Source organism: Pipistrellus hanaki, assembly GCF_964339955.1.
Source record: "Pipistrellus hanaki genome assembly, chromosome: 10".
Taxonomy (NCBI): Eukaryota; Metazoa; Chordata; class Mammalia; order Chiroptera; family Vespertilionidae; genus Pipistrellus; species Pipistrellus hanaki.
This window is the reverse complement of record NC_140512.1, coordinates 60,460,677-60,488,432: the sequence shown is the minus strand read 5'-3', so window position 1 is coordinate 60,488,432 and position 27,756 is coordinate 60,460,677. Positions and strand designations below refer to the sequence as shown.

At 43.4% G+C, this 27,756-nt stretch overlaps 1 protein-coding gene across 8 annotated transcripts in view; it reads right to left on the bottom strand.

Moving 5' to 3' along the window:
• Positions 1-11,080: 11,080 nt before the first annotated feature.
• CADPS2 (calcium dependent secretion activator 2) overlaps positions 11,081-27,756 on the bottom strand; it is a 434,503-nt gene continuing 417,827 nt past the window's right edge. For all 8 annotated transcript variants that reach the window (XM_084897688.1, XM_084897684.1, XM_084897685.1 and 5 more), the window contains 2 exons: positions 17,059-17,163; positions 11,081-11,966 (listed from right to left, as the gene is read on the bottom strand). In XM_084897688.1, coding sequence (XP_084753814.1) covers positions 11,793-11,966; positions 17,059-17,163 — 279 coding nt within the window. In that variant the 3' untranslated portion in view covers positions 11,081-11,792. The remainder of the gene's footprint in view (positions 11,967-17,058; positions 17,164-27,756) is intronic.

Genomic DNA, 27,756 nt, shown 5'->3' with positions numbered 1-27,756 from the left:
GCCACAAGCTCGAAGTTAAGGCTACTAGTGTGTTTCAGTCAGCTTGGTAGCAAATAAAGAATTCTTGCCAAATGTGTACAGCTGTATGAAGGGCAGTATCACGATCAGGAGTATGGGAGGGACTTCATTAACTTCTTTTGGGGATGGATAGGTGATTTCTGTGTCTTTTATATGGAGATTTCATTGCAGCCTAGAGAAATCATTCTTCTCCAAATAACATGTATATATTAAATCCATTTGTTAAAGTAAACGAAGAGCTCCAAGGGTTGTCTGACAACTGTTCCCAACCGGTCACTTCTACCCTGGGTTCCTGTCTGCCACCCCACTAATGCTGGGATTTTTCTCACCATTCCCACAGGCCTGGATGGCGGGTTCCCTCCAGACTGCCTGGCTCTGACGCAGGGCGGGACTTGATGGAAAAGAAGTTTCTAAACAAGCAACACAGTTTCTCCAACTTATTGGAGGAGCTGCCTAGAAGTCCAGCAACAAAAACCAGCCAAGGTTTTCTTGCAATTCACAGTGTTATTGGAACCTGAGAAACGAACAGTTAGAAGACAGCCCCCTACCCCAGGCCCAATATGCTCTCTTGCCCTGCGCTGATACAGCTGGTTAGTGCAATCGGTTCTTATCATTTGACAGCCATTGTCGGATAATTTTAAAAATTCATTTGATGGTCAAAATAAAAAATACAAATATTTCTTCAACACACTAGCACGACTCTTTCCTTGATTCGGAGCAGTTTTAATATTATTTTCAAGCTTTCTCCCTTATTTCTCACGAAATGAAAGTCAATAACTGCGATTCACATGACATAGAGCAAAGACAAGCTTTAAAAGAATGGAGAAAACGAAAATCCCTGAGCAGAAATGCCTGCGAGCTCTTTATAAATTCAGTTACCTCCAGGAAGGGCGGCCGGTCGCTCCGGCCCCAGCACCCTGCGCAGGACCCCCTGGCCCTGGCCCCGGCCCCGCCTCCCAGGGGAGCCCCGTGCCCGCTGCGGGGCGCAGGAGCTGGGGCCGTGGGCCGGAGCAGAGCCATCTAATGCCAGCCAAGCCCGAAGCGAAACAGAAAAGCCGACACTTGTCCGCGGTCCGGTTCTCCACCGTGGACTCCGTGGATTCTGGCGCAGGAGTCAATTTACATTTAATAAAATAATAATTTAAATGACTCTGGCACCGGGGCCCAGGATGGACGCCTGTAGCCGCCCGGAGGGACTAGGCGCTGGGCGCACTCCGCAGCCCCGGCCAGTCCCCCGCTGCCCGCTGCTCCCCGCGCCCTGCCGGCTCCGGGTCCGGCGTGGCCTCCCGGTGCCGATCCATCTGCGCCCCTGACCGCGCTCCTGGTCCTCTGACCTCAGGTCAGACGGCGCTCCTCCTCCTTCCTGCCCTTGCCCCGATCTCCCCTTGGCCCCTCGGCCCCAGCCCGCCCTCCCGCCCGGACGGGAGGAGGGGAGACGCACAGCTTTTGGGGAGGGGGTGCGGGATCCGGTTTAAATGCAGATGTCCTGGAAGTATGGCAAAGTTTGCGAACAGAACAGTCCCTGGCGGACTCGCTGTGAGGATGGGGGGCGGAAGGGCCCTGGGATCCGGACGGCGGCGGGGGAAAGAACACGGCCGGCCGACCCCCGGCTGGCCCCGAGGGCAACCTGAGCGCCTTCCATTCGTTTTGCCTGTCACTCCGCGTTTCCCGGAAAAACCCTTTCTTAAGCCGATTTTCAACGGGGCAGGAGGCTCCTTGGAGTACCGCCTCCATAGACCTTTCATGTCCATTGTCAGGGGCTGTGGTTTTGTGCCTCACCCCCACCCCCGTCCCCACCCCAGTCTCCAAGGACCCTCCCGCCATAGGATGGGGTTTAGGATTAGTTGGTGTTTCCTGATGGCCCCTGGGAAAGCGAGAGCATTCTCTAAACTGGATTCTTCAGGTTGACAGTTTCGTTCCACCTTCCCCTCTCGGCCCCACCCGCTAAGCTGACCTCTCAACGGGCCCAGGCCTCCCGGTCCAGCCAGCGGAGAGGAGGGAGGGCTGGCCCTCGTTCCCCGGTCCAGCCGGTGGGGAGAGGGAGGGCTGGCCACCGGGCGCACCAACCCAGCAGGTCCCCAGGTCTGGAGCAGAGGAGATGCTCCCACAGGGGCCGCCCCCTTTTCTTGGTGGGGTGTATGCTTTCCTGCTGTCTCCCCTATCCCCTTTCCATGCTCCCTCTCCCTCAGCCTCTCAGGCCAGACCCTCCAGGCTCCGGGCAGGTTTCATGGGTTGAGCCTCAATCTCAAGCTGAGAAAATGCCAAGAAGAGGCAGGGTCCGCATTAGGGGATCAGCAACTTTTACAATAAGTTAGTTGGATGATTGCCTTCTTAGCATGGATTCATTTGCAAGTCATTTTCCGTCTTACTTTACATCCTTCCAGTTAATTCTTTGAATTCTTTAGAGGGGTCTCCCCTTAATCTCACAGAGGAAACCCCGCCAAGCGTTCACCCCCCCTCCCCCCCGCTGGTGTGGACGTGGGCGATGGGGAACCAGATCAGCATCGCCCCGCCCTGGTGACATGGGGGCCGCCTGGGGCTCCAGACCCAGCTCTCTCTGGGCCACAGGGCCAGAGGCTCGGCTAGCCCAAGCTGGTTCTGGGTCAAAGCCTGAGGGAGAGAGGAGGCTGTGAATCACTCAAAGCCTGAGTGGGGTGGGTTCCTGCTGTCTGGGAGGGGGGGGGGAGGGGGAGGGGGGAGGAGGAGGAGGGGGGGAGCAGGAGGAGGGTCCTCTGCCTAACCCTGTAATTCACAGTTTCTCAGGAATTTACACAATACACGGGGTAGATGTAAACCTAAAGGACAAAAATAATAATTCAGCAGCACACGTTCCATTTTCGCACTGCGGGCCTGGATATGTGCCCAGAGCTGGCACATGAGCTAGTTTCCAGAGCCTTGTACCTTTGAGGGAGGATGACTGAACTTTCACAGCCGGAAGCAAGGAGAGGGAGAAGGGGAGAGACAAGGGGGAGACAGAGAATCGGGCTTTAATCACGCTGATGCTGATTTCTTACTGAGGGCAAAGGAGTTTTCGAAATGAGAACGAGAAACCGTGTTCCAAAGGTGGGGAGCATGATACTAATTGGGGTGCCTCACTTTCTGTTTGTTTGACTGACATAAACGCAAACGCTTTATTTGAAAAGCAAAGCCATTACCCTTTGATATTAACAGAAAGTTCCAATTTACCATTTCCCCCAAATAAGTGAGGGGCCACACCTACTGAAAGAGAGAGGCCTCTGTGACTGAGCTCTAACCACCCAACTCACATACAGGAGGGGGAAGTGCCGCTGGCAGCTACAGAACACAGGCCAGGATTGCTGCTGCTGCCTTTCTGGTCAGCTTTTCCTCCCCGCCTTTGAACTCAGATCCCGCTAGCACATCCAAATTCCGGAGCCCTGCTTGCGGTGTTCTCTTAAGGATGTTCTCTGGAACTCGGGGCAAGAGGAAATCCAGGGACAAGGTCTGTGGGATCCCAGTGTCTCCCTATATTAGCCCGGAGGGCCACAGCTGCCCAAGCACCCGTTGGTCTCAGGCTGGACCTCTGCCCAGTGGGTCCAGCCCCAGAGCCGGGTGAGCATCAGAGCCCTCCCCTCTAGTTTCGGTGGAGGGTGGTGGTCACTGGAGATGGCTGACAGAAGGCCTTTCCTCCCCGTTCTCTGCCTTCTGCGTCTGACTATTACCCAGACTTCCTTTTCTTCCGCAAAACCCGTGTGCAAAAGTGGCCATACCCTCTAACACGCACTCCAGTCCATTGGTAGTTTGCAGTTGTTATTTTACGCTAATGTTTAGAGCTTTTAAGTGAATGTATATGGGCAGGAACTTAAGAGGAGAAAGCATCTACTTTTTTTTTTCAAGTACGCAGTGAGTTCTGCCCCCAAGTCACCCCCAACTCTGCCCATAAAGGGTAAAATAGAACCCCCTTTTCTCCTCCCTGGACCATCCTTTTAAAGCTGGATTCTTCAACTCTCTGTTCAAACCAAAGCAAACTTTCATGCCTTCTAAGAAAGTTCTTCCCAAGTGCTCCTACCATCCGTTTGTCCCAGACACGTTGATAGCAGGGTGTTTCCGCTTGGGGGGCCACACAACCAGGGGGCAGAAGCCAGCGGCAGTTCCCCTTTGCCTTAAGTGGTTTGTGTGTAAATGGGACTAAATCAAAGCCCACTTTATCCTTGGGACTGAAAAGACATTTAAAAATAAAACTACATATGAAAAGTCATCTAGCACCTTGTTAAATAAAACCTTAAGCTAGAACCTTTTCCAAAATATTTTCCAGACAACTGTATTTAAAAAAAACATCCCTTCTCAGGGAAGCGATTTCTGGCTCTCTGCAAGGGGATGTTAAAACACACATGCACAGTCACACTTGCTAAGCTGTTTTTTTTTTACCACCTGAAGAACTTTCCTCATCATACCTTGGGGGCCTGCTCTCCCACATTCAGCCCTGAGTTCCCCAGGGGACGCTTTCTTCCGTAGATTCAGGAATTGAATTAACCTTTTATAAAAAGCCTTTTGAAAATCCCAGTTTGATTAATGCAGAGTTCATCTCTTTAGAAGCAGTTATGCATTTTTAAAATTAACCATTTAAAAAAGATATATTTTATTGATTTTTACAGAGCGGAAAGGAGAGAGATAGAGAGCTAGAAACGTCAATGAGAGAGAGACATCGACCAGCTGCCTCTTGCACACCCCCTACTGGGGATGTGCCTGCAACCAAAGTACATGCCCCTGACAGGAATCTGGGGACCTTTCAGTCCGCAGACCGACACTCTACCACTGAGTCAAACCGGTTTCGGCAAAAATTAACCATTTTTTGATACATTTTCCTAATGATCTGGAATAACTCACCTAGCAATTAATTACACGATGTAACAAAAACCTGGGCAGTTTGAGTGAGTGACAATGAATGCGCTTCTTCAATACAGCAACTTCGTAATGTGATTTTAAAAATCATGACCCAGCTGAAACCGGTTTGGCTCAGTGGTAGAGTGTCGGACTGCAGACTGAAAGGTTCCGGCTTTGATTCCGGTCAAGGGCATGTATGTACATTGGTTGCGGGCACATCCCCGGTAGGGGGTGTGCAAGAGGCAGCTGGTTGATGTTTCTCTCTCATTGATGTTTCTAGCTCTTTATCCCTCTCCCTTCCTCTCTGTAAAAAATCAATAAAATATATTTTTAAAAAATAAATAAAAAATAAAAATCATGACCCAGCTATGGGGTGTGTGTGTGTGGGGGGGGGGGCAGTGTGGGTAGGGGGGTGGGGGTGGGGTTGGAGATGGGGGTAGGTTGGACCTAGCGAAAGCCCTCCCTTGTCACAATCTGTGACAATCCTGGCCTTTCTCATGTTTCAGTTTCCACTTTTTGAAATCCAGTTCTTTCAGATTCTGATCTTTTACTACATAGCCTTAACCCCTCTTTCATGCACCTTTTCCACATTCCTACCAAAATCTCTTCCCAAAGCAACCATTAGGTGTGCTTCCTTGGAATTGCAAAGAAATGCCCTAAACAACAAACCTTAACATTTAATTGTTTCTCTGCAACCACATCCTAGAGAGAGATTACTTGTTGGGTGTCAGGACACAAGCAGTGTTAAAGGGGAAGTAGTTTGACGCACCACTTTCAAGTTTTTTTTTTTTTTTTTTTTTAATATATTTCATTGATTTTTTACAGAGAGGAAGGGAGAGGGATAGAGAGCGAGAAACATCCCTGAGAGAGACATTGGATGTGCCCGCAGCCAATGTGCATGCCCTTGACTGGAATAGAACCTGGGACCCTTCAGTCTGCAGACCTACAGTCTATCCACTGAGCCAAACTGGTTTCGGCCACTGACAAGTTTTGCAAAGGTACATGCTGTGTGTAGGAGCTCCTTCCACAAGCCTGTGACGGGGCTGGGGAAAGAGGAAACAGTCTGCCTGGTGGTTCTTGAGTTTGAATCAACTCTTCTCTTCCTCTCCGAGATCCCAGGGATGGGCAACATGGAAGGAGAATGCGGACAAGTCTAGAAGATGTTTATTTGCTGCTTTTCTGTATTGCCCACAAATAAGCATACCAATACATCCACTGTTAGTGTGGAGCTGTAAAGTGCTGGAGCTTAAAGGCCTGGGATCTGGAACTCAGAAGCTGCAGGCAGGGACCTTAAAGGAAAGGCGGAGACAGTATTGTAGGCCCCTGGCAAGGGATCGGTTTCTGCCTCCCTCAGGCCAAGACCTTTCTGGCCCCAGCACCATCGGGGAGTGCGTCTGCCTCTCCACAGATGTGCTGGGTTGTGACCAAGGGGCACCCCTGCCCCCCCCCTGCCCCCCAGTTATTGGCCTTGTCCTGCTGCCTGGAAGGGCTGCCAGCTCAGTACTCAGTGCTGGCCATCTCTCTGATAGTTTTGGCTCAGCTGTCACAGTACCTTTCCTCTTGGAGCGCCCTCTCTCTCTCTCTCTCTCTCTCTCTCTCTCTCTCTCTCCTACCCTATCTCTCCCCCACCCTCCCCCCTTTCTCACTTCTCATTTTCCAAAAGCTGTGTGTGCATCTCTGGTCTGAGGTGCAGGAGGCCTCTTTAAATTTTAGAAGGCATCAATGAATACCGATTTGCCACTGAAATTCTCTCAAACAAAACCCACTGGGCAAGGGCCACGGCCTGAGAGTCCTTGCTTGTGGTCTGGCACTTCTGGAGTCAAACCCGTAGGGTTTCAGAGCCCCTGACCATCCTCATCCTCAGGTGAACCAATGACATGTCTCCAGCTGCCTTCTCTTTGAACTGCAGCTGGGGGAGGGGGAGAGGGGAGGAGGGAAGGGCTGCTCTCAGAAGCCGCTGTTCTGGAGACAAGAGTGGGACTGCCCTGCCCCTCCTTCCCTCCTCCCACCAGTCTGGCCTTGTGTATAAATAACCCAGGAGCTAGACCATTGTAGCCAGTCCAATCCGGGGGGGCACGCCAGGGCCAGGGGCGGGGCTGACTGCTGGCCGGTGCCAACCCCAGGGAGAATGGCTGGTGAGGCTGGTGGAGCCAGTGCCAGAGGCAGGCACCCCTGGTATCCTCTGATCCTGCCCCACTTTAAGAAACAGTTGCCAGCGGTGTGGCTCAGTGGTTGAGTGTCAACCTATGAACCAGGAGGTCAGGTTTGGTTCCCAGGCAGGACACATGCCTGGGTTGCTGGCTGGATCCCGTGTGGGGGGCGTGCAGGAGGCAGCCCATCAAGGATTCTTTCTCACCATTGATGTTTCCATCTCTCCCTCCCTTCCTCTATGAAATCAATAAAACTATGTTTTTAAAAAAGAACAGTAACAATGGCCACAACTTATATGCCTCTACTCCTTGTAACCGCTGTCCTTGTTCAGAGGGCAGTAAGTTGCCCAAGGCCGCAGAGCGCAGCAGCAGGGAAGAGGAAGCTGGATTCACACACAGGCTTTTCTTGCTCCGAAGCTCATTACGGTGGCTTGGGGCAGTTCTTTAAATCAGGGCCTTCTTCACTTGGGAAAACCATCGGATTTTTCTTCCTCACTTCCTCTGCCCTGGGTGGTACACGCTTACACTCAGTGCCCACTGCTCCCTGAGAACAATCAATCCCGTGTGGCACCCACAAAGGCCACTCGGGACACCTGGAAGCCAGGCTCCCAGGCTGCCTGCTCCGCCCTCCCTGGAGTGTCTCACTTCACCAGCCCCAAAGGGCAGCTCCGGCAGCTCTGCTTCCCCCTAGTCCCTAGTAGCCCCTGCAGAGGGAGAGCCTGCCCAGCCCTGCGCAAGGGGTCCCAACCCCATCCCCCTCCCCGCACGCGGCTCCATCTGCAGGAAGTTCTGGGCCAACTGCACTCGGGCCTCCCCAGGGTCCCGGTGGCCCACCAGGGGACTCCAAGGGGAAAGCAGACCCTCTCCCCACCATCTCCATAGGGACCCGGGCAGGGCGTGGGGGGACTCATGGGAAAGGCAGGTGGATACAGTCCTCCCAAGCCCCACAGACCAGGCCTCCCAATCCAGCACAAGCCGCGGGGGAGGGTGCATGCAGGGCGGGCGATGGGGCTGTGGCTGCGGTGAAGGGTGGCTCTGCCAGCTAGTAGATGCGGGATGCCAGGGACCTGACCATTTCAGGAACATGGATCTACCAGCTCCCTTCAGACCCACCAGCTCCCTTCAGATCTACCAGCTCCCACTAGGAAGCTGGACCGAGAAGTTTCCGTGTCTTGTAGGAAGTAAGAAATAAAAGCCACCAAGCTCTTGCTCTACTCCCCACTTCGGGTCTTTCTACCCAGTGGGTGGTGGGAGGGGCTGGGGGATCCCTCGGGCATCCTTGAGCCCAGGGCCCTTTTCACAGTGTGTGTGTGTGTGTGTGTGTGTGTGTGTGTATGTGTGTGTATGTGTGTGTAAGGGGGCACAGCGGGTTTCCAGAGACATGTGACATCTTTTCCATTGAAGCGCCCCTTCCAGGGCTCACCCAGATCCTGGGGGAAGGAGGGCAGTACCAGCCCCCCTCCCCCTCCAGACCCTGGGGGCGGTGTGGGAGCCCAGGGACACTTTGCTGGGCGCTTTCTGCCAAGATAGCAAGAAATCCTTCCTCCAGAGGGAGGGACAATGAACAAGAACTAAAGGGAATCCAAGTGGGAAAACCCGTGAATGCCAGAGCGACCCACCACTGCAGCCAGAGCGACCCACCACTGCAGCCGGAGGTTGAGCTGAAGCTGTGTGGTTCTCTCCCTCGCCTGGAAAGTCTTTTCAGGATCTTTTTCTCCAACATGTGTTTGGAGAAAGTCCCCTTCCAGACGAGTTACTTAACAAACCCGCTGCAGCCCAGACTTTAGATGGTATTTTTTCCAGTGACACTCACCAAACTGTGCGGAGAATGTTTTTTTTTTTCCCCCACTCCCAAGTCCATTCAGGAGGGTAGAGCTATTTCTTTGGGGTTAAAAAATGATTTTCAACATCTTTCACTTGAAGACTTGTTTGATTTTCGATTAAATTCCTTTTAAAAAATGATACTTAAAAAAAAAAAAAACAACAAAAAAGTTGGCTTCCTCTAATAGATGCTTGGGTATTCACCCTAACAGTTACACACACCAATGAACAATTATGGAGTCATTTCAAGCAATTTGTAGTTATGTTGAGGGGCATTTCTGGGAAAAACAACAAGCAACTTCTCAGTCTTTGTCAGGGTTGTTTTATAAGTTTCTCTTTACACACCATGGACTGAAAGGATAGTCTTCAGTCCTCATACCTGCTTTTGATATTCTCGCTGTGGGGTGAATGGAGGCTGGAATGGGTACCCAAGGGAAGGGAATCTAGAGAGAAGCTAAAAGAGGCTGGTTAGCAAAGAGGGCCATTAGGGAGGTTAAGTAGGTGAAGCCAGCAGCAAGGCCCTCCTGCAGACCCCAAGTACTTTCCCCTGAAATACATGCCTCCCGCTTAATTTGGAGTGGGGGGAGGGGGTAGAGAGAGGGAAGGGAGTCCCCTCTGCCCAGCCTGCACCCTCTCCAACCCAGGACCCTTTAGATGTCCAACCGGCAGACAGACATCCCTCTCACAATCCTGGACCACTGGATCCTAATTGCTCACCTGTCTGCCTGCCTGGTTACCCCGAACTGCCCCTGCCTTGTTGGTCTGATCTCCCCACACTGCCTCTGTGTGCGGCCTGATTACCCCTAACTGCCTACCCCGCCCCCTGCTGGCCAGGTCACACCCCACTGCCCCCTCCCTGCCCGCCTGTTCCCTCCCAACTGCCTCCCCCACCAACCTGGTCACCCTTAATGCCCCCCTCCCCTTGCTGGCCTAGCTGCCACAAACTGCACCCTCCCCACCAGCCTGGTTGCCCCTAACTTCTCTCCCCCGCCCCCGTCCCCCTCCCCCCCCCCCCCCCCCCCCCCGCCAAATCTGGTCATCTCTTACTGCCCCCCTCCCCTGCCAGCCAGCCTGGTTGCCCCACCCAGCCTGCTATTCAGTCATTTGGTCATCCCTCACTAACCCCCTGCTGGCCTGGTCATAGGCAGCCATCTTGTGAGGATGTGATGGTTAATTTGCATATTACCTCTTTATCATATAGGATTTCACACACACCCATGGTTAAGAGATGGTCACCAGTCATTCATACTTTAGGACAAAATGGGCCAATTGCACTGAGATGAACTGCATCAAGGAAATAGACATTTTATTGAATGGAAGACAACAGTGGGTAATTTCTAAGCATAGAACAATTTGAGCTATGTAACAAGCAGCAAGCTTGGGGGTTTAGGGAACATGTCTGAACACCTAAGGGCTTAAGAAAAGATAGTCCTGAACCCAAAGATGGAAAGAGAGGGAAGGACAACATTCCAAGACAAATTCCCTTTCAAAACTACTGAGTGGTAGAGTTAGTCTCTAACCCAGAAAGGGCAAGAAATCTCCTCTCATGTTGACCTTGTATCGCAGGTTCTTTTACTCTAGGACCCGGAAGTATTATATAATAATTTGGATGAAGTAGGTTGTTGTGGGCTAATCGGGGTACCAAGTCACCATTTATAACACCAATGGTGGAATGAATTTAAACATCCAAGATTGTTTCACTTCCAAAGTTTTGGAACTTAAGTTTACATAGAATTCAGGGATAACTCCACTTATTTTGCATTAACTGACTTAGTGGAAACATTATGTATGAATGAATGCAGTAGCAAACATGACAACATATTTTAGAAATAAAAATACAAAAACAAAAATTCATAGCATACTACTGTTATTTATCTTTCAAAATTGTTGCAAGAAAATACTTTGGGGGAAGAAATAACTGTTAGTAAGTTAATTTCTAATTAACAGTACCAGCATTCTAGTATTAAATAATTATTAGTTACCATTAATTGCTAATGTTAACTAATAATACATATCTAATCATGTAGTTAACACTACCTTGATATGGAAATATGCTGTCCTAGTGCTGTCTTTTAACAAATGTGTGTGCCTACCAGGTGCAAAGAAGTATTATTTTATATTCATTTGATTGTGAATGAGACAAAAAATTAATCAAGAAACAAAACAGAGCCAAATTGCTATGATGTTTGTAATACTGCAAACATTTTGACTGTATTTAATCTATACAAGTCTAATAAATACAGAAGTGCTTATGAATAAATGGATTTTTATTACCTGCAAGCTCTTACAAGTAGGAGAATAAAGTATATTATGGCAGCACACTCACTAACCCACACTTTGGGATTTTTTTTTACATTTGAAAAAATAAATGTTCAGAATGGAACAAGACACAAGGGTAATCCGGCCTATATTTTGCTTTGGCAGTCCTTTAAGCCCAGGAATATACCTGCAGACCAATGCAGAGTCCTAAGAACCAAGATTAATGTTTCCTCACACATCACAACAATGACAAATTAATTATGAAACAGACCTTGGACATACATAATAAACTGTGCAGAACACTTTAACACAGGTACGGCAGAGCTGGCAGAGCGAACAGAAGTGACTTCTCACAATGTTGTCTTAGGAGAAATACATACTTCACACACAGGACACTGTTTTGATGTGATGATAGAAAAAAAAAAAAGTCAACTAAAGTCAACTAAGAAAATGGTTCTAATCACAAACAGAGCCAAAGCTCATATTGGGTCAAGCGACACAGAAGAGGCTTATCTTCTTGAAAACAAAACAAAAAACTTGGCAAGCCTGACCTTTCCCCCTTTATTTCTGCCTCCAGGTTTACTTTTGAAAATGTGGAGTGAAGGACAAGCATTTTTATTTGGTCAAACACTGTCACTGCAAGGACCAGGGACAGAATACAGCAATGTCAAGGACCTGCTTTCTCCCATGGGCTGCACACCCTCAGGCTTCCTCTTCTTCATCACTGTCCTTCATGGTAATGCCCTGAAGTCCGCCGCCCTCTGAAACGGAGGCGGTAGCCTCCTCCACTGTCAACCGTCTGTGCACAGTGTCGTAGGTCTTACTGTTCAGTGTGCCTTCCAACACACCCTGCAATCGGAAGTCCCTATAGGTTTTCTGGAGGAGGAAGAGAAACATTGTTTAGATCACTTCTTATGGATTATGTGTGTGCAGGTATATACAAATGTCTATCCTATATAATAAAAGCATAATATGCTAAGTGTCTGTTTGGTCGACCGCTTGAACAGTCGCTATGTTGCGTACTGACAATCAGGGGGCAGATGCTCTGACAGGTAAGTTAGCTTGCTGCTGAAGTCCGGCCAATGGGGACTTGGCCAGTAGGGCTCCACATGCCCGGGAGCCCTCTCATGGTCCCAGATGGCTGGCCCCCATCGGGACTGAGCTGGCTAGGTAGAGGGACTCCACCCATGCACCAGGCCTCTATTATGTACATAAATACAATTGGCATTTCCAAAATGATCTTGGGAAATCCATGAATGGCTTCAGATTATCAATGATTTTGTTGGTGTATTTCTAGGGAGAAAATAAAATGAAGATTTTGGGTAGAGCTATTTACGTAACCTAGAATCACTCCAAATAGATCAAAATGTTTTAACTATCAGATGATAATTCAGCTTTTCTTTAAAGTATTACTAATTACATAAAATTTATTATTTGGATACCTTGTAACAAGAGAAAATGATATGTACTGATATATATATTTAATATGAAAAGAATCCTTAGTATTACAATTGAGGAGACTTTCCTTTAATACTTAAAAATACATTACATTTTATAAAATGCATTAGCTTTTTGGGGAAGGTGTATGGAGGGTGAAGATTAATACTATTACCAGTAAAAGAAATTTGTATTTTCACTGCTTGTAAATTATAACCTTTATTTATATGTAAAATTTTGTGTTCACCTAAATGTCAATGCATTCTGCCCTTTCCTTTTGAAATTCTCTTGGACTGCGAATTGTCAAATTCTGGCATAAAGCTCTCATAGATGGGCTAACAAAATATGTATTTACAATTTCTTTGAAATAGAAAATTATAATTTTGTGTGTTATATGTCAAACATAGAAGTCCATGATATTATTTCTACAGTGATTCTCAAAAACAAGAACAAAAGAACTCTGGGATATGTGGCACTTCAGATATGTAACCTGTAAAGCTTCCCTTAATTTCACTTTCCCCTTAAGTGTGATTTCCTTCAGACATGATTTTTCTATGATTAAACAATATAGGTATTTTAGTGTTAATTTTTAAAGTTGTAGGAAAAAGTCTAGAATTAGTTCAATGGGGAAACAAAGAATAAATGAAGAGTTCAATTCTGTTGAGACACTTCTAAGGCCATTTTTTAAAAATAAAATTTCTTTAAAAATAATTTAACTGCCCTATATTTGCTTTAGAGTATTAGGCAGTCATATTTCAATGAAATGGTCCCAAAATATCTTCTATACATATCAATATGCCACTGATTGCTAATGGTCATTTTTTTTGGGGGGGTGGGGAGGGAAGGTTTGCACTTAATAGATGATACAGTAAAATAAGAAGGAATGTTGTACTTGATGGACCAATATTATAACTCTGATATCTGGAAATTCACATTAAAGGATGTTTGAATTCACTCAACACAGTAGAAGGCAAATATCATACTATTCAGATGGCTAAGCTAAAGGAGCTTCTTCACATGAGCTCGAAGTGCTGACACGACTTCCCTTGATATACATACTGGCCTGCCAACAGCCTTCTGGATACAAGGTAGTGGGCCCATTGGTATTTTCATGTTTTATCTTCCTGTCTTATTTCATATGACTTATGCCCCATGTTGTCACACCAAGTTTCCGAAGTGATTTGTCAAAAGTAAGTATGGAGGGTGAATACTTTTTTTACTTGAAATAATCAGTAGTTATAAATAAAATTCATGTTCGAAAAGTCCACCAAATCTAAAAATAAGCTGAACTGTGAGGAATACTGTATAGAATCTGAAGTTAGTATCTCAACAGCAAGCCAAGTTTAGATGCAGAGTGTGGTTTTCTTAAGTTATCACAACTATTTTCACTTGGATTCTAATATTTTAAGACACACACAACCCACCATCCTGATAATCTTTTTCTAAGATGGTACTTTAGAAATTTTACATCAAAATTTATGATCATTTATATTAAAAACTATGAAGTAACTCTGAAAGGTAAGTTTTGTGTACAGAATCCAGAAACAGATATACATGGTATTATAACCGTATAATCTGTGTTCAGGCCTCTAAGTGTCTAATAGATTAAAACACCCAAATTTTCATCTACAGATGACCTATCTGATCTAAAATATTATTACCCCACTGATAATTATGTGGTTTGTGAGTCCTATTTTCTTATTTTGTGGGATGACTTTCCTTAGTTTAATTATCAATCAGTTGGAAGAGACAGACTTGTATTGTGAAGGCTTTCTAGTTTATATGTAATTAAAACTCCACTTCCTTGTTTTATTAGTAAGCAATCAGCAGTTAGGGGCAGGTACCCTTGCAATCTCCCTCGTTTCAGAATTCATAAAAATGTTATTTACACTTGGACAGCCTCCGTGGCTGCCAGTGAAGGTCTGCTTGGCTCTCATTTAAGCTAAGTGTCTGCCACAGGATGCTGCTCACTTGCTCCTAATAGAAGAGGCAGCTGCTTCGTGTGAACTGCTTGAAAATGTCATAGGGCCACTAGAGAGAACACAACCCACCATCTTGATTATTTGAGGATTCTATTTCTTCCCTCCCCACATAAGTCATTCTGATGTTAAAACTTTGCAAATAGCTTCTTAGTCCTAAACATTTTGTGAAAATCTTACCAGAATCCCCCCCCGCCCAACATAAATAAAGCAAGTCATGTCTAAGTATTTTTGTGGGACAAAGTTGGCTATCATGTAAATGTAGATAGTGTCTGGGTCTCCAGGGGCATAGAAGAATGACAATGCTTGCTAGTAGTAAGGACTAAATAGCCAAGGTGGAGTACCTTGACTCCTGGGGAGGGTGAACTCCTCTGCTATCACATGAAGGCCAAGTCTAAGGGGTTTGGATGAAAGGAAAGCCTATCAGGCCTTTACATTTCTATACAATTCTCCTTAAATTCATTGGAAAACGGTGATTATAAACAGAACCATAAAGGTTTGAAAAATGACGAATTTATGTCTGAAATTGGTTAAAGACCCTTTATATTCAAAGCAGGAAAAAAGTCATTAGAACACTAAATTATTAATTCATCCTGATTTTTTATTGTGAAAATGATTATTTTAAATTATTAAATAAAGCCCCATGACTTGCATAAATACATCGGCCCCAAGAAAGCATTGGCTGAGTCTGCTTGTGAAAAACAAAACGTTGAAAGTCAAACATATACATGAAATTTAATTTCATACTTATCAATCTTAGCTATTGGCAGCCATAATGAAAAATATGTTAAAGTTAATATAAATCAACTGGCTTAGAGTACAATGGAAGTGTCACTGTAAAATTCAAGAAAGTATTAATTGTTGTTTTCTGCTAAAACATTTCGGTGCTTGTTTCTTAACTGTAATGACTTGAGAATGTGAGAAAAGGAATAGTTTTGAAAGAAAGAAATGATGGGCTAATTGAAAAGACAAAAAAAAAAAAGCTAAAAAAAGAGAAGGTTTTTATCCCAAAAACACAGTAAAGAGCTTAATCTATCAACTAATATTAATTGACTGAATATGTAACTTTCGACACCCTACCCAGAGGACATCAGTTTGAAAATGAGGCTGATCGTAAGGGCAGCCAGCTTATCCCAACAGTATAGACTGCAACCTTAACATATACATATTGTTAGAAGGTAAGAACCAGATTATCCTGATTCTCTTTTATGAAAGACAAACTTCATTTGAAAGCTCTCCGCGTCACATTTGCAGAAATAAGGAAGAAACTATAAAGAAATTGAGGCAAATGTGAACGCATCTTAGGGGATTTCAGTTTCTTTGTGAAATAAATACCTGGTGGGCAGCATCTAAAATTAGTGGGTGGCTATCATGTAACGTGTTATTTTTGACTAATCGTGATTGCTATTCGTGCCATTACAGATCTGGTTCTATGTGCCAGGTTTGCCAACTTCTTACTTTGGAACAGAACTTTGTTATTTGTGGATCTTTCCAATCTGTGATAACCTGTATGTCTAAGGCACAAAATAATATGTATTCTAATTAGGTATCAGGAACCAAGAGAATGATGGGAAATATTTTAATGTGGCAAAACTTCCTTTAATGATATTAACAGTAGTTCTTAAACTTGAACAACTATATGCAGATTGCTTGGCCCCACTCTCAGAGTTTCTGATTCAGTAGATCTGGGGTTAGACAACTAGTCAGCATGTCTAGCAAGTTCCTAGGTGGTGTTGATAATGTCGGGTCAGGAATGACATTTTGAAAATCAGTATATATATGTGTATGCATATGCAGATATGAGTACACATAAATATGCACATCTACATAAATACATATCTGAACACACATACATATATAATTACACATAATTTTATGTATGTGTATATGCCAGTATAAGGTATAGGTATGTACTAATTTGGCCAATGGTACTAAGGTTGAAGTAAAGCTTCTATTCACTAAACATAACATGTGCTATACTTTTTCTCTTCAAGAGCAAAAGTCTACATGGCCTTGCTGACGTGATATGACATCAGTTAGTTTTGATGGTCCCCAGCACTGAAAACGATGACCCTCACATATAGGAAGAGGCATGTTTCCAAAGAATTCAGGCAGTGACAGTGTGTCACTTTTGTGTCAGGCTCTCCTCATCCTACTGACAAATTAAAAGCCCTCCTCATGCTATACGATCCCAGGATACAGGGAGGAAATACATCACGAGAAAACATTTCTTCATCTAAGAAAATGCAAAATTATTGCAGACAGCCTACCTTCAGGTAAATGTGCTAGGGGCTTTCTGTATGTTATATAGAATTGTGATTACTTGATAACAAAATATTTTTTATTTATTAGAGCAAAGAAGTTTATATGTATTGAGTAATCTTAACTGAAAATGGAAATAAACAGCAGCACATCACTGTTGAAAGTGTTGTCTGAAAAGTACTTAAACCCACTGAGTCCTGTCAAATAAGATGCTTTATTTGTATGTCAATATCTTGCCATGACTCTTTATAGCTTGCTGGGCAATTCACATCCAAACACATTTTGTTTACCTTCACGATCTTGATGAGCGTCTTCAGTTGGTAAATATGAAGCTGAAGGTCTAATCTGTCCGTCAGCCACACACAGATGACTTTCATGGAGCTGCTGTACCATTGCTGGAAAGAGGGATGGGGCAGAGGGGAGGAGGAGAGGAAAGAAAAAAAACCTCTGCAGTACTCATTTAACAGATTCGGTAATGAGGGGGTAATGAAACACTCTGAAATGACCACAGATCAGCACTTGAAGTCAATAATGCTATAATTTCCTGTTCACAGAATTGTATGTTTAGCTAGAGAATCTGCTGAGTTGACCTGGCCTGTTCTTCCCATGAATTAACGTTACAGGCTTTCAGCTGTAACATATTCATGGGAAACAGTGTTTTCGCACTTGCTGCCTACCGGCCTGCTTTGTAATTTGTAGTAACAATGGGTACTAAATACGCGTTATGGGGCTGAATGGACTGCCAAATAGCAGGAAAAGACAGGTAAACAATTTTCAAAGGAAAATTTGCCACTAGCTTGTATGTTATGTAAAAATCCAAGAATAGGTGCATTATGCCATAATGCATGCCATCAGTGCCTAGAAATAACATTTTAAAGGAGTGATGGCAAAAACAGTCACAGCTTACTAAACTACAATCCTCAAGCACACATGCACCTACTATTGATTGTCAAGTATTTGCCAAAATCTTTTAAAACTACCTAAAATGAAAATGTCAGTTCGTAGGCATGAACATCATCAGGATGGAATTCTTGTGTCTTTGGTGTCTTAAAAGAATCACAAAACAGCTCTCATTTGAAAGAAAGGAAAGTTTCTGTTCCATTTTGCAAGGGTTTTGGATGGTTCCTTTACCTCTGTTTATTACAACTCTCTTTCAGGGATAACTGAAATTCTTCTTTAATGTAATTTCCTATTCATATGGAATGTCTGCAAGTATAAAAGGGAGAAATTTTGTTTCAGTTGTCAAAAAAAAAAAAAAAAAAAAAGGCTATCTGTCGGTGGTGACATTTTAAGAGATTCAATGACTACCATGCGCCAGAGCTCGGTTTAGGTGATTCTGTAAGAACGATCAGGCTACTCACTCAGGTAACCATGAGACATACCCGAGTCCATGCAGCACTTAGGAGATGACGAGAGTTTTTGAAAAAGAAATCTCATACCTTGTTTGTATACACAAACACAGTGACACTATAGGTCACATGGATATACATATGTTTGTATGTATTTGAACATAGAAAAAAGAATCTTAAATGTTTTTCTTCACAAATAAAACAGTAAATTCAACTTCTAAAGAGAAACCTCAAGGGATACAAATATATCTGAAATTCATCTGGACTTGCAGTAACATTGTTCTAATAAAATTTAGTATAAGAAATGATATTTTAAGCATAAGAATGAATTTGATTTCATATTCATCAGGATTATTTCTATTAATCTGTTAGTACACTGAACATACATGCATAAAATGAGATATGCTAGATAAAATGAAGGACTGATTTACTAAATACTGTGATATGAAATGGATGAATGAACATTTTAGAAATTTGTGATAGACTATGATCTTTAAAAACTATGTTATTCATGTACCTAATTTCATTCTTTCCTGAAGAATACTTTCTTAATTTTAAGATATGTAAAAGTATCAGAAATAAGTTTTATAAAATGAAATAAATTCCTAAACTCTTAAAAAATGAATTGCTAATGAAGTCAGTACTTCAGCTGACATATTAAATCTAAAATCTTTTATAAACTGTATTTCTGATACCATTTAAATTCTATACTTTCTTATTTCAAATTATTTTTAGTCTTAACATCTTGAGTTCTATTTTAACACAGGTAAACACTCACCGGACTGGTGATACTGAAGACGAGTATACTGAATGAAGACCCTTACTCCTTTCCACATAATTGGAAAGCTAAAATATAGTCATGATGATTATGAGTCTTAAACTCTATTCCTTCTGCAGGAATTTTAAAATGTTCTCTTTGTTGGGGGTAACAAAATATGATAAATTGTATGAAGTATAGCATAACATACTAACTAGTTAGTCTGACTGCAGGTACTATAAAAATGAAAAGTTGTATGAATTTGAGGAAAATGAAAATACTTTCTTAAATTATTTCATATGTATTTTTTCTTAAAAAATCCTTAGATAATTTAAAATTAATTTACTTCGTTTTTCTATTACAATATGAATAATACTAATGGTTATGTCGCAATCAAAAAGACACCTAATGTAACACAGAAATTTATTTTTAACATGGTAATATATTTAATAAAAATGACAAAATTACAATTTTAGAAAAAAAATTTAGAATAAATGATCCAAAGTTAACAAAACCACAGTGAAAAAAGAGAACTATTGTTAAGTAGAATTTTAAAGCTACTTTACTATAATCTTACTTTAAAGCCCAACAGATTATTCTATATAGAAAATTCTATAAGAAAAATTATATTGATAGTATCTGATAAGAATGCATAATTTTTGGTTCCCATGTCAAAGCATTTTGAAGAACTTCAGCTAAATCAAGCAAATGAAGAGAAAGCAGTAGCTCAGTTTATGTTGCTACTAAGAATAAAGTAACTAAAATACTCTCCTTTTTTATATATGATGAAACACACACACACACACACACACACACACACACACACACAAAACCACAAAACAAATCTCTAGCACGTTCCTATTTCTGGAGCTGGCAGGGTATTTTTCTCTTTGGGGCGCTGAAATAGGGTGAGTCCTAGGATTTCATCTTGAGAAAAAAGTCAAAGATAGCGGCATAGCTTCAGCCCCTGCCCCCACCAAACCTAACCAACCAACCCAACCTCCCAAAACAAAGGGGACATTTTTTGAAAAGGATGAATGTGCAGTGAAGTCTGAGTGTTAGAAAATGCCCTTTCGTTCTGGAAAAGTTAATTTTTTAAAAGAACGTGGTTGACTATTCACTTTTCCTGTCAGGGGCTGACAAGGAAGGGGCACTGTGGCTGGCCCCGGAGCCCGGGCTGTGGCATTATTGCTTTATTCTTTGCTTTGGAATAAAGCAGTCAGTGTATATCCTACTCTTTTTTCCCCCTACACCAAGCCATGACAGCAGCCTACCACTTTAACAAAATATAGATTTTTTTTTCTTTTGCGGTTCATTCAGCTCCTGTAAGGGCATGTATTACTCACTTCATTTTCTTGAGATATCTCCTTTAAAGCAAAAATAAAAGGAAAGGAAAGGCTAGGGTTGACTCTGCGAGACCCCTGTATTTATTCACACTTATTGTGCATGACTGTAGACTGGTAAATCATATTAGCAGCCCGTCTCCCCATCAAGCTGCTACTTGCTTTCCAGCCCTGGGAAGGTTCAACAAATCAACAGGAGCACGGAAAACAGAACATCAGTCTAATCTAGTGTTTAAGGTGAAGTTTTCAAACCCAATCTAAGGAGATCTTTAGAGCAAGCAACAAGCTGAAGGGCTCAGAAGGTGGTATTGACAATGAAGGAGCGTTGAAATATCGAGAAGCACAGCACTTGTGCATTTTTAATAACAAGAGGGTCAACAAGGACACAGCTCCCTCCGTGCCCTGAGTTGCCACTGACTATGGAAATTGCCACACCACGGCTATAAACGCTTGCAGTTCATCAGCTTTCTTAAACAGTTCATCAGCTTTCTTAAACACCCCGAACCCCTTCCGCGGACCTTTAGTCTTGAATTAACAAACCAAAGCAATGAAAGAGGGGGCAGCCTGAATGGCTGGCATTGATCCCCAACTGTGCCAGCACTACTACAGGCCCTGAAAAACTCTCTCCATTGTCAATAGAAATTGACAAACCTCCTCTCCTAAATAGTGCAGCTGAGCCGGGCGGGATCCTTGCAGCTGTAAAGGGCTCTGCTCTCGGCCCGGAGCACGAACAATGGAACAAGCATGAGCTCTTTGTCAGCCCCAGACTCGGCAATTTTCTAACAAGGATTAAAGTTGTTTCTCTGCGGCGCCAGTGAAAAGAGATTTAGCAACATACCGTGCTTTCTTCATGCAAGTTAAAGAGGAGTAGTTAAGGAATGCCACTATTCTGTTGGCCGGTGAAAATGCAAAACAAATATACTAAATACGCACAGGTTCCCTTTCTGCTAATTCATAACATGTTAAGGATGATTCAATTAAGTGTAATGCGTATTTGCCCGGAAACAAGCATTGCACGTTTATTTGGGAAGTTTTATTTTTAAAAAAGTCCAGCTGCTTGCCACCTGCAATGAGGTCTCAATACATACTAATGCACAATGCCTCTAAACCTTCGGTAGCTGATATTCCTAAATCTGAATCACAAGACCCCATAGGGTTTATATATCGCGGCTGCTTCAAGCAAATGATTTCCGTCAGAATGTGGCTTCTGATGATGATGGCAAGGCAAGGTAAAAATAGCTGCGTTGCCAGGGGACAAATCTGTGACATATTTTCTGCTTAAGTGTTTAGCTTTTTATTGATTATGAATTGGTGCAACTAGTTGATCTGCTCACATTTTTCTCCAGCGATGCCCGTCTCAATAGGTGCACGACAGAAAAAAATAGAAAAGAACCAACACTTTTAAGACATGGAGTGGCTGCACTTCCACAGTATGCCTGTATTTCCTCATTTATTTCGGGAGAAGCTGTTTTACAGGCACCGGGTCACTGTGTTGAAATACCATCTAGAAAACCTCACCTTAGAAAATATGTACCTTTTTAATGCAAGGTTGAATAGAAAAACAACATAATCATCTTGAAATGCTGAAGGCTTTGATATGTTTGATAAAGATAAGCCATCCTGTAGTGTAGGATGACTGGTGGCTGTAGAGAGCAACAAAATGCTTAGAAACGTTCATGCCTGACAGTTTCGCCAGCCTGTTAACGAGAACACAGAGCTGTTTTATTACACACCGAGTGCTCCTTTTGTTGACCGCACATCTCCTTAGTGTAACTCAATGTAGGGCCCCTCGCTTCCCATTTCTAAGCATTAAAATGCAAAGTTTGTTTTAACGGTAAGTTGGATACAGTCATATCCACACTTCCTCCTCTGCTCAAGGCATCCTGCTAAAAGGACCATATTTAGTTTCACAAAACAGAGCCCAAAGCACAAGCATTGGGGAAGGGTTAAGCGTGAATTTGTTGTTGGCTTGGAACAGGAGTAAGGGCTATCTTTAAGGAAAACCGAAGCCAGTCTGACAGTTAAATATAGGCCTGACCTACACTTGTCAACATTGCCAGCGAGACCCAGGGACAATGGGTGGAAGACAGAGGCCTGCGTCTCCACGTGGGGGCGGAGAGCTGGCCGACCACACGGCAGAGCGAAGGAGGGAAGCTGAGAGGCGAGTAGTGCGGCCCCCTCTCCTGCTACTCCCCGCTTGATTGAGCCGGTCGCTTGCTTTCTCTACACCTCAGTTTTCTCATCTGTAGTGGGAAGAGCACATTTTATGAATACAGCTCTAAAATAATTAGATTCTGATCATCTCCAGAAATACCATGAGGTTGTATTTGTCAGAGTAAAGGGCATGATTAGAAACAATATAGCTTATGCTTCTTGTAAAAACAAAGTGAAGAGAAAAGCTAAAGTGCCATATTTTTTCTTTTCATATGTGGCCTAAATATAGCTTTATTCTTGAAAAAAAAAAATGCAAGCCTAGAGTTCCAGAACTTTCTATCACCTATTTGTTTTTCAGCTTACTCATTTTGGTATTTTAATGAGGTAGTACCACATAAAAGTCAAAAAGGTGTAATGAGGAATGCATGAGATTTATAAAAAAAACTGTAAGATACAGTTATTGTTATTACTATTATCTTTATGAAGGAATCTGACATATTTTTCTTAATTGAGTGCATCAGTTAAAATTTCATTTAATTCTTACAACAACCTTGATGGATGGCTATTATTATCCCCATTTTGCCTATGAAATCTGAGCTTATAGGTAGATAACTGGGTTTAGATTAAGCAATTAATCCAAATTTATACAGGTATAAGTGGCAGGATCACAATTTTTATCTTCCATCTAAACTCCAGAGTCTGCTCATGGCTCTAGGCTATTCAATTTCTTTCTAGAAAACAGCTTGTTCTGTCAATAACATTGCTGATTCTTTAAGGATAATGTGTTGCTTCTAGCAGACAACTAAGAAAACAACTCAATGGTTCCTGGTGGAACACAGATTGTGAAGTCACACAGGAGGTTCCCACTGTTAAGTCCATCACATTCCCTTACAGTCTACATTTTCAAAGATACCTGTAAACCCAATGATGTAATATGTAAGTAAATTATTTAAAGAGCCACACTCCCTGTTAGGGTAACCAACCAAATGGCTCTTAAGCTACACATCTCCCACAGGTCCCCTTAAGATATTTTAAAGTGCCATACACCCAAATGCTTAGGAATACCAGAAAGGATTTTTTTTCTCCCACTGTAACAAAACAAGACAATGTGGACAAAGGTTGTTGGCTCATTCTTAAGGGGACTTGATCGATGTTTGTAACTTTCTTCTTTTTAAAAAAACACAGACCAGAGAAGTATTTGATTCATGTCTTTTTTCTTCCATGTCCAATACCCTCACATTCAGGGTGATGCGTATTTTTTAAAATTCTACCAGGAAGTCTGCACTATGATGTCTGTTAAAGAGAAAGTGTGAAAAGAGCTAACATGACAAGTTTGGCATACAGTAGATGCCTAATAAATGTTAAATCCTGGGAAAACTTTCCTACTATTCTTGAAGTTCAATATATATATTTTTTAATACTTTCTCTTTTTAAAAATGTCTCAATGTAATAATCAAGGTATTTTCAGATGAATTAGAACCTTTTCAGATACAAAACAGCGTGAGTTACAGAGCAGGACAAGTTCTAAAATTTGGAGTCTCAGAAGCTCTTTTCCACTCACTAGTATGTCATTAATCCACACTTCCTTCATTTCAAGGTGTCCTGACGGTAATGTTACTCCACTAGCCCACCTTTCTCCACACCACACAGGAGACTGAAATAAACACTGTTCTTACTGTTCACCATCACCAAGCGGGCAAGTACTTCTGTACATTTATTCCGTGGTCCTTTTCCGAATGTTATAAAGACTAATGACTATAAAGTGAACATTTCAGATAATCAGTTGTTATGAAATGATGGGATGGACACTAGTTTGACAAATCTTTTGAATAAAATGAACTCGGGTTAATTCAGTTATACTGGCCTATGGACCAGTTTGGGGCTCAGTCGTTGTCCATGAGTAGTTCATTGGGGCACTTTGACCTTCTCATATAGTTGAATGGTTCATTTTGAACACTATAGATAACATTTTGATCAGTATGGCATTTAAATCAATAAGGTAGGGTATCTGGGTAAAAATAAATTGGACTCCAGGAACTGCAACTGAAGGGCACAAGTTGTTTTGAGATAAAGCCCCAGTCTAAGAATTAGCAGATTTTTTTTCTTCAGTATTCTTATAAAAAATAGGGAACAATCATTCAAAAATTAGTTTCTGAGAATGCTGTAAGGACTGAAGTACATGGCTACCTTTCTGCTTGACTCAGTGCCCTCCCATGGAACCCTTGTCAGCAAACCAATGGCCCGCTGCTCCGCTGGATGCTGGGTTTCTGGGCAAGTCCACTGTCTCAGCATTTAATCCACATATATTTCCCAGCCAGATCCATGTTGACTTTTTAGACTCAGTTCAACCATTATTTCTGCTATAAATCCAATACTCTCTCTTTCTAGTCAGAGTTAACTGCCCCTGTATTTTCTGCTCCTTGAACTCTGTACAGGTGTCTATAAAAACATTGTAGAATGTACTATATGCCCACCTCAATGGGCTGTAACCACAAAACAGCAATGACTCATATGTTTATTGATACCTCCAGCCCTTACCAGAATCTCAGGCACACAACATGCCTTGCCTAGTTGTTGAAGGACTGAATGCTTTTAAATATTTGGAAATATGAAATACCACCTATATAACAGTGACAGGGCAGCTTTTCAATAGAAAAAGGACAGAAGAATGTCAGGGCCTGATTTATTGTTGACTTAAATCATGGTTCATGAAAAGTAATTTGATAGATCTTAAAACTAGACATCACCAAAAAGTAAACAACTGATTTTGGCTAAAGGAATTGAACACAGGACTAAAACAGAGCTTTAAAGGTGATAGTCTAATTTCATTTAGGTGCTGAGTTAAATAAAGGAGAAAGTACTAACAGCCCCCATGTCTATGTCCATGTATGAGTGTCACACATATATACACGTTCGCACAGCAGTCTGATGGCACTCCCTGCTGCTGTTGATGTGTTCAGGGGGCTGCCTCTCCAGCAGATGCTCAGGGCACTGGTGCCCACTCCTGGGGGCTCGCTGAGGCTCTAGGGCACATGTGGAGTAGGGCTGGCTGCGCTGTCTGTGCATTGTTCCCTCTAACTGACCTGTCCTCTGCCTTCTACACTTGCTGGCTTTGGGCACTGTCTGTGAAAAGGGCAGAAAACATCATTGCGATGGCATTGCTGACTTCAATGAGACCCCTTCAGCCCCCACCCTCTGGGAGCTGGTGTGAGCCTGGATTCCAGCAAAGAACTCTTAGAGGGTGGAGAGCGGAGGGGGCGCCCTTAGCTCACAGTCATGGCACTTGATATCGCAGACACCGGAGCAAGGTACACATTTTGTGTTGGGCCTAATGTTTGGCAAATTTGTAACCATGCATTTATAACAGACAGATAAATGAACACATTTCATAGGCAATCACTAGAATGTATTTTGAAAGGGCATTTAGAACATTTTAACTTACAACTTTTGAAAAACCCATGTGATAATAAGACGGTAAGCTCCCTTAGGGTGGAGCCTGGGTCTGTCTTGGGTCACATTATATTCTCAGCCTCTAGCACAGTCTGTGGCCTTTAGAAAATATCCAATAAATGCTGGCTGGCTGGATAAATGATTAATCAGAGGGGCTCCACTTTTCTATTCTAATTGGAATCCTACCGAGTCATTGTGACAGTGATAGCCAACTACGTGGGACCACACCAATGCCTACCCTCCCAATCCCAGCATTCACCACCATTCCTTACACATAGCAACTGAATGGTGAACAGGATCTGTTTCCTAGACCATATGCATTCAAAACATCGACAGAATGAACATTTTTCATTAATAAACATATCCATTGTAAGGGTACACGCTAGGCAGAAACTGAGGGGAAAGTCAGCGGAAAGAGCTGCAGACAGTACATGAAGCCACGCTTGAGGATCAGGAGAGCAACAGGGTGGGACAGTTATGTATCAGAATGCCTAAGTAGCGATACAGCTGTAAAGAATCTTGTCCAGCCACATTCAAATACCGAATCCCATTCCTGACTCTGCACCCCACACACCACACAGGACACTTGGAGAAGTTTCAAAGAACAGCCACTAGGATGATTAAAGGGCTAGAGAGGGGCCCATGAAGAGAAGGTAAACAAATAGGCATTGCTTGATCTGGAGGAGACAAGTGTGACAGGTGGCTTAACAACAGCCCTCACACAGGGAAAGATTATTCCCTAGAGGATGCTGGCTATCTGCTTTTTGTCCTCCGCTGAGAGGAAAAGGAGAAATGGGTTTCAAAAACAGCATGAAGGCCCTAGCTGGTTTGGCTCTGTGGATAGAGCATTAGCCCGCAGACTGAAGGGTCTTAGGTTTGACTCTGGTCAAGGGCAAGTACTTTGGTTGCAGGCTTGATCCTTGGCCCTGGTCGGAGGGCATGCAAGAGGCAATCAATAGATGTGTCATTCTCACATCAATGTTTTTCTCTCTCCTCTTCCCTTCCATTTTCTCTAATGGAAAAAAAAAATCATCGGAACGAAAACCAATCAAACAAAAACAAAAACAAGAAAAAACAGCATGAAGAATTTAGGTGAGGCAGAGATTAGACCCTTCTTTAATCGGAAGAAAAAATTTTGCCTAGATTAAGATAGAAACATGTAGATGGCTACTTCTTGAGGATTGAGCTGAGACTGAGAAATCGAGGGCTCTGTCTCAAGCTTAGGTGTTTATAATCATGGTGATCTGGCTGCCACCATGGTGCCCACTTGTGAGTGGCAATGACGATGCTGCAGGGAAAGCTTGAGGAGGGGGTTAGCTGACAGGGGAAGTTAGCTGACAGGGGGAGTTCAAGAAGCCCCAATAGCAAATGGTCTTAAAGCCATGCACCACTTGCTTATGGAAGTAGGTCTGAAGAGAAGGAGAATAGTAGCTATCGGTTCTATGAAAACATCACACTGGCCCACGGATAGAGATGCTGGCCCCAGGGGAGGCCTGTGTATTTCCATGAAGGCACCGTGGCCAGTTGCAGCGCAAGCATGTGCAGTCACCAGGGACCACTGGGCTCTGCGTGGGGAAGCCAGAACTTCCAGACCATCTTAAAGGGGAACGCAGCAGAAATCAATACCAAGTAACTTTTGGAATGCTCAACTTGTTTCTAGTCATCCTTTCAACCATTGCGCACAGAATCAGTAGACAGAATAGTCTAATTTCTTCAAAGACTATGAAGTCCTTGGTGTCGGTTGGCTGTACGGATGTGGATGCACCCTGAAAGCATCTGGTGTTTAGGAAAATATCTGGATGAAAAGGCGAGTTTTGTCATCCTCCATTCATCAAAGACACGTTTCCCATTACTCAGAGCATTTAGGTGCCCAGCAATATTTTCCCCCTTGTCAAGTAGAGACGTCAGATTAGTCCGCATGTGAGATTTTTTTTT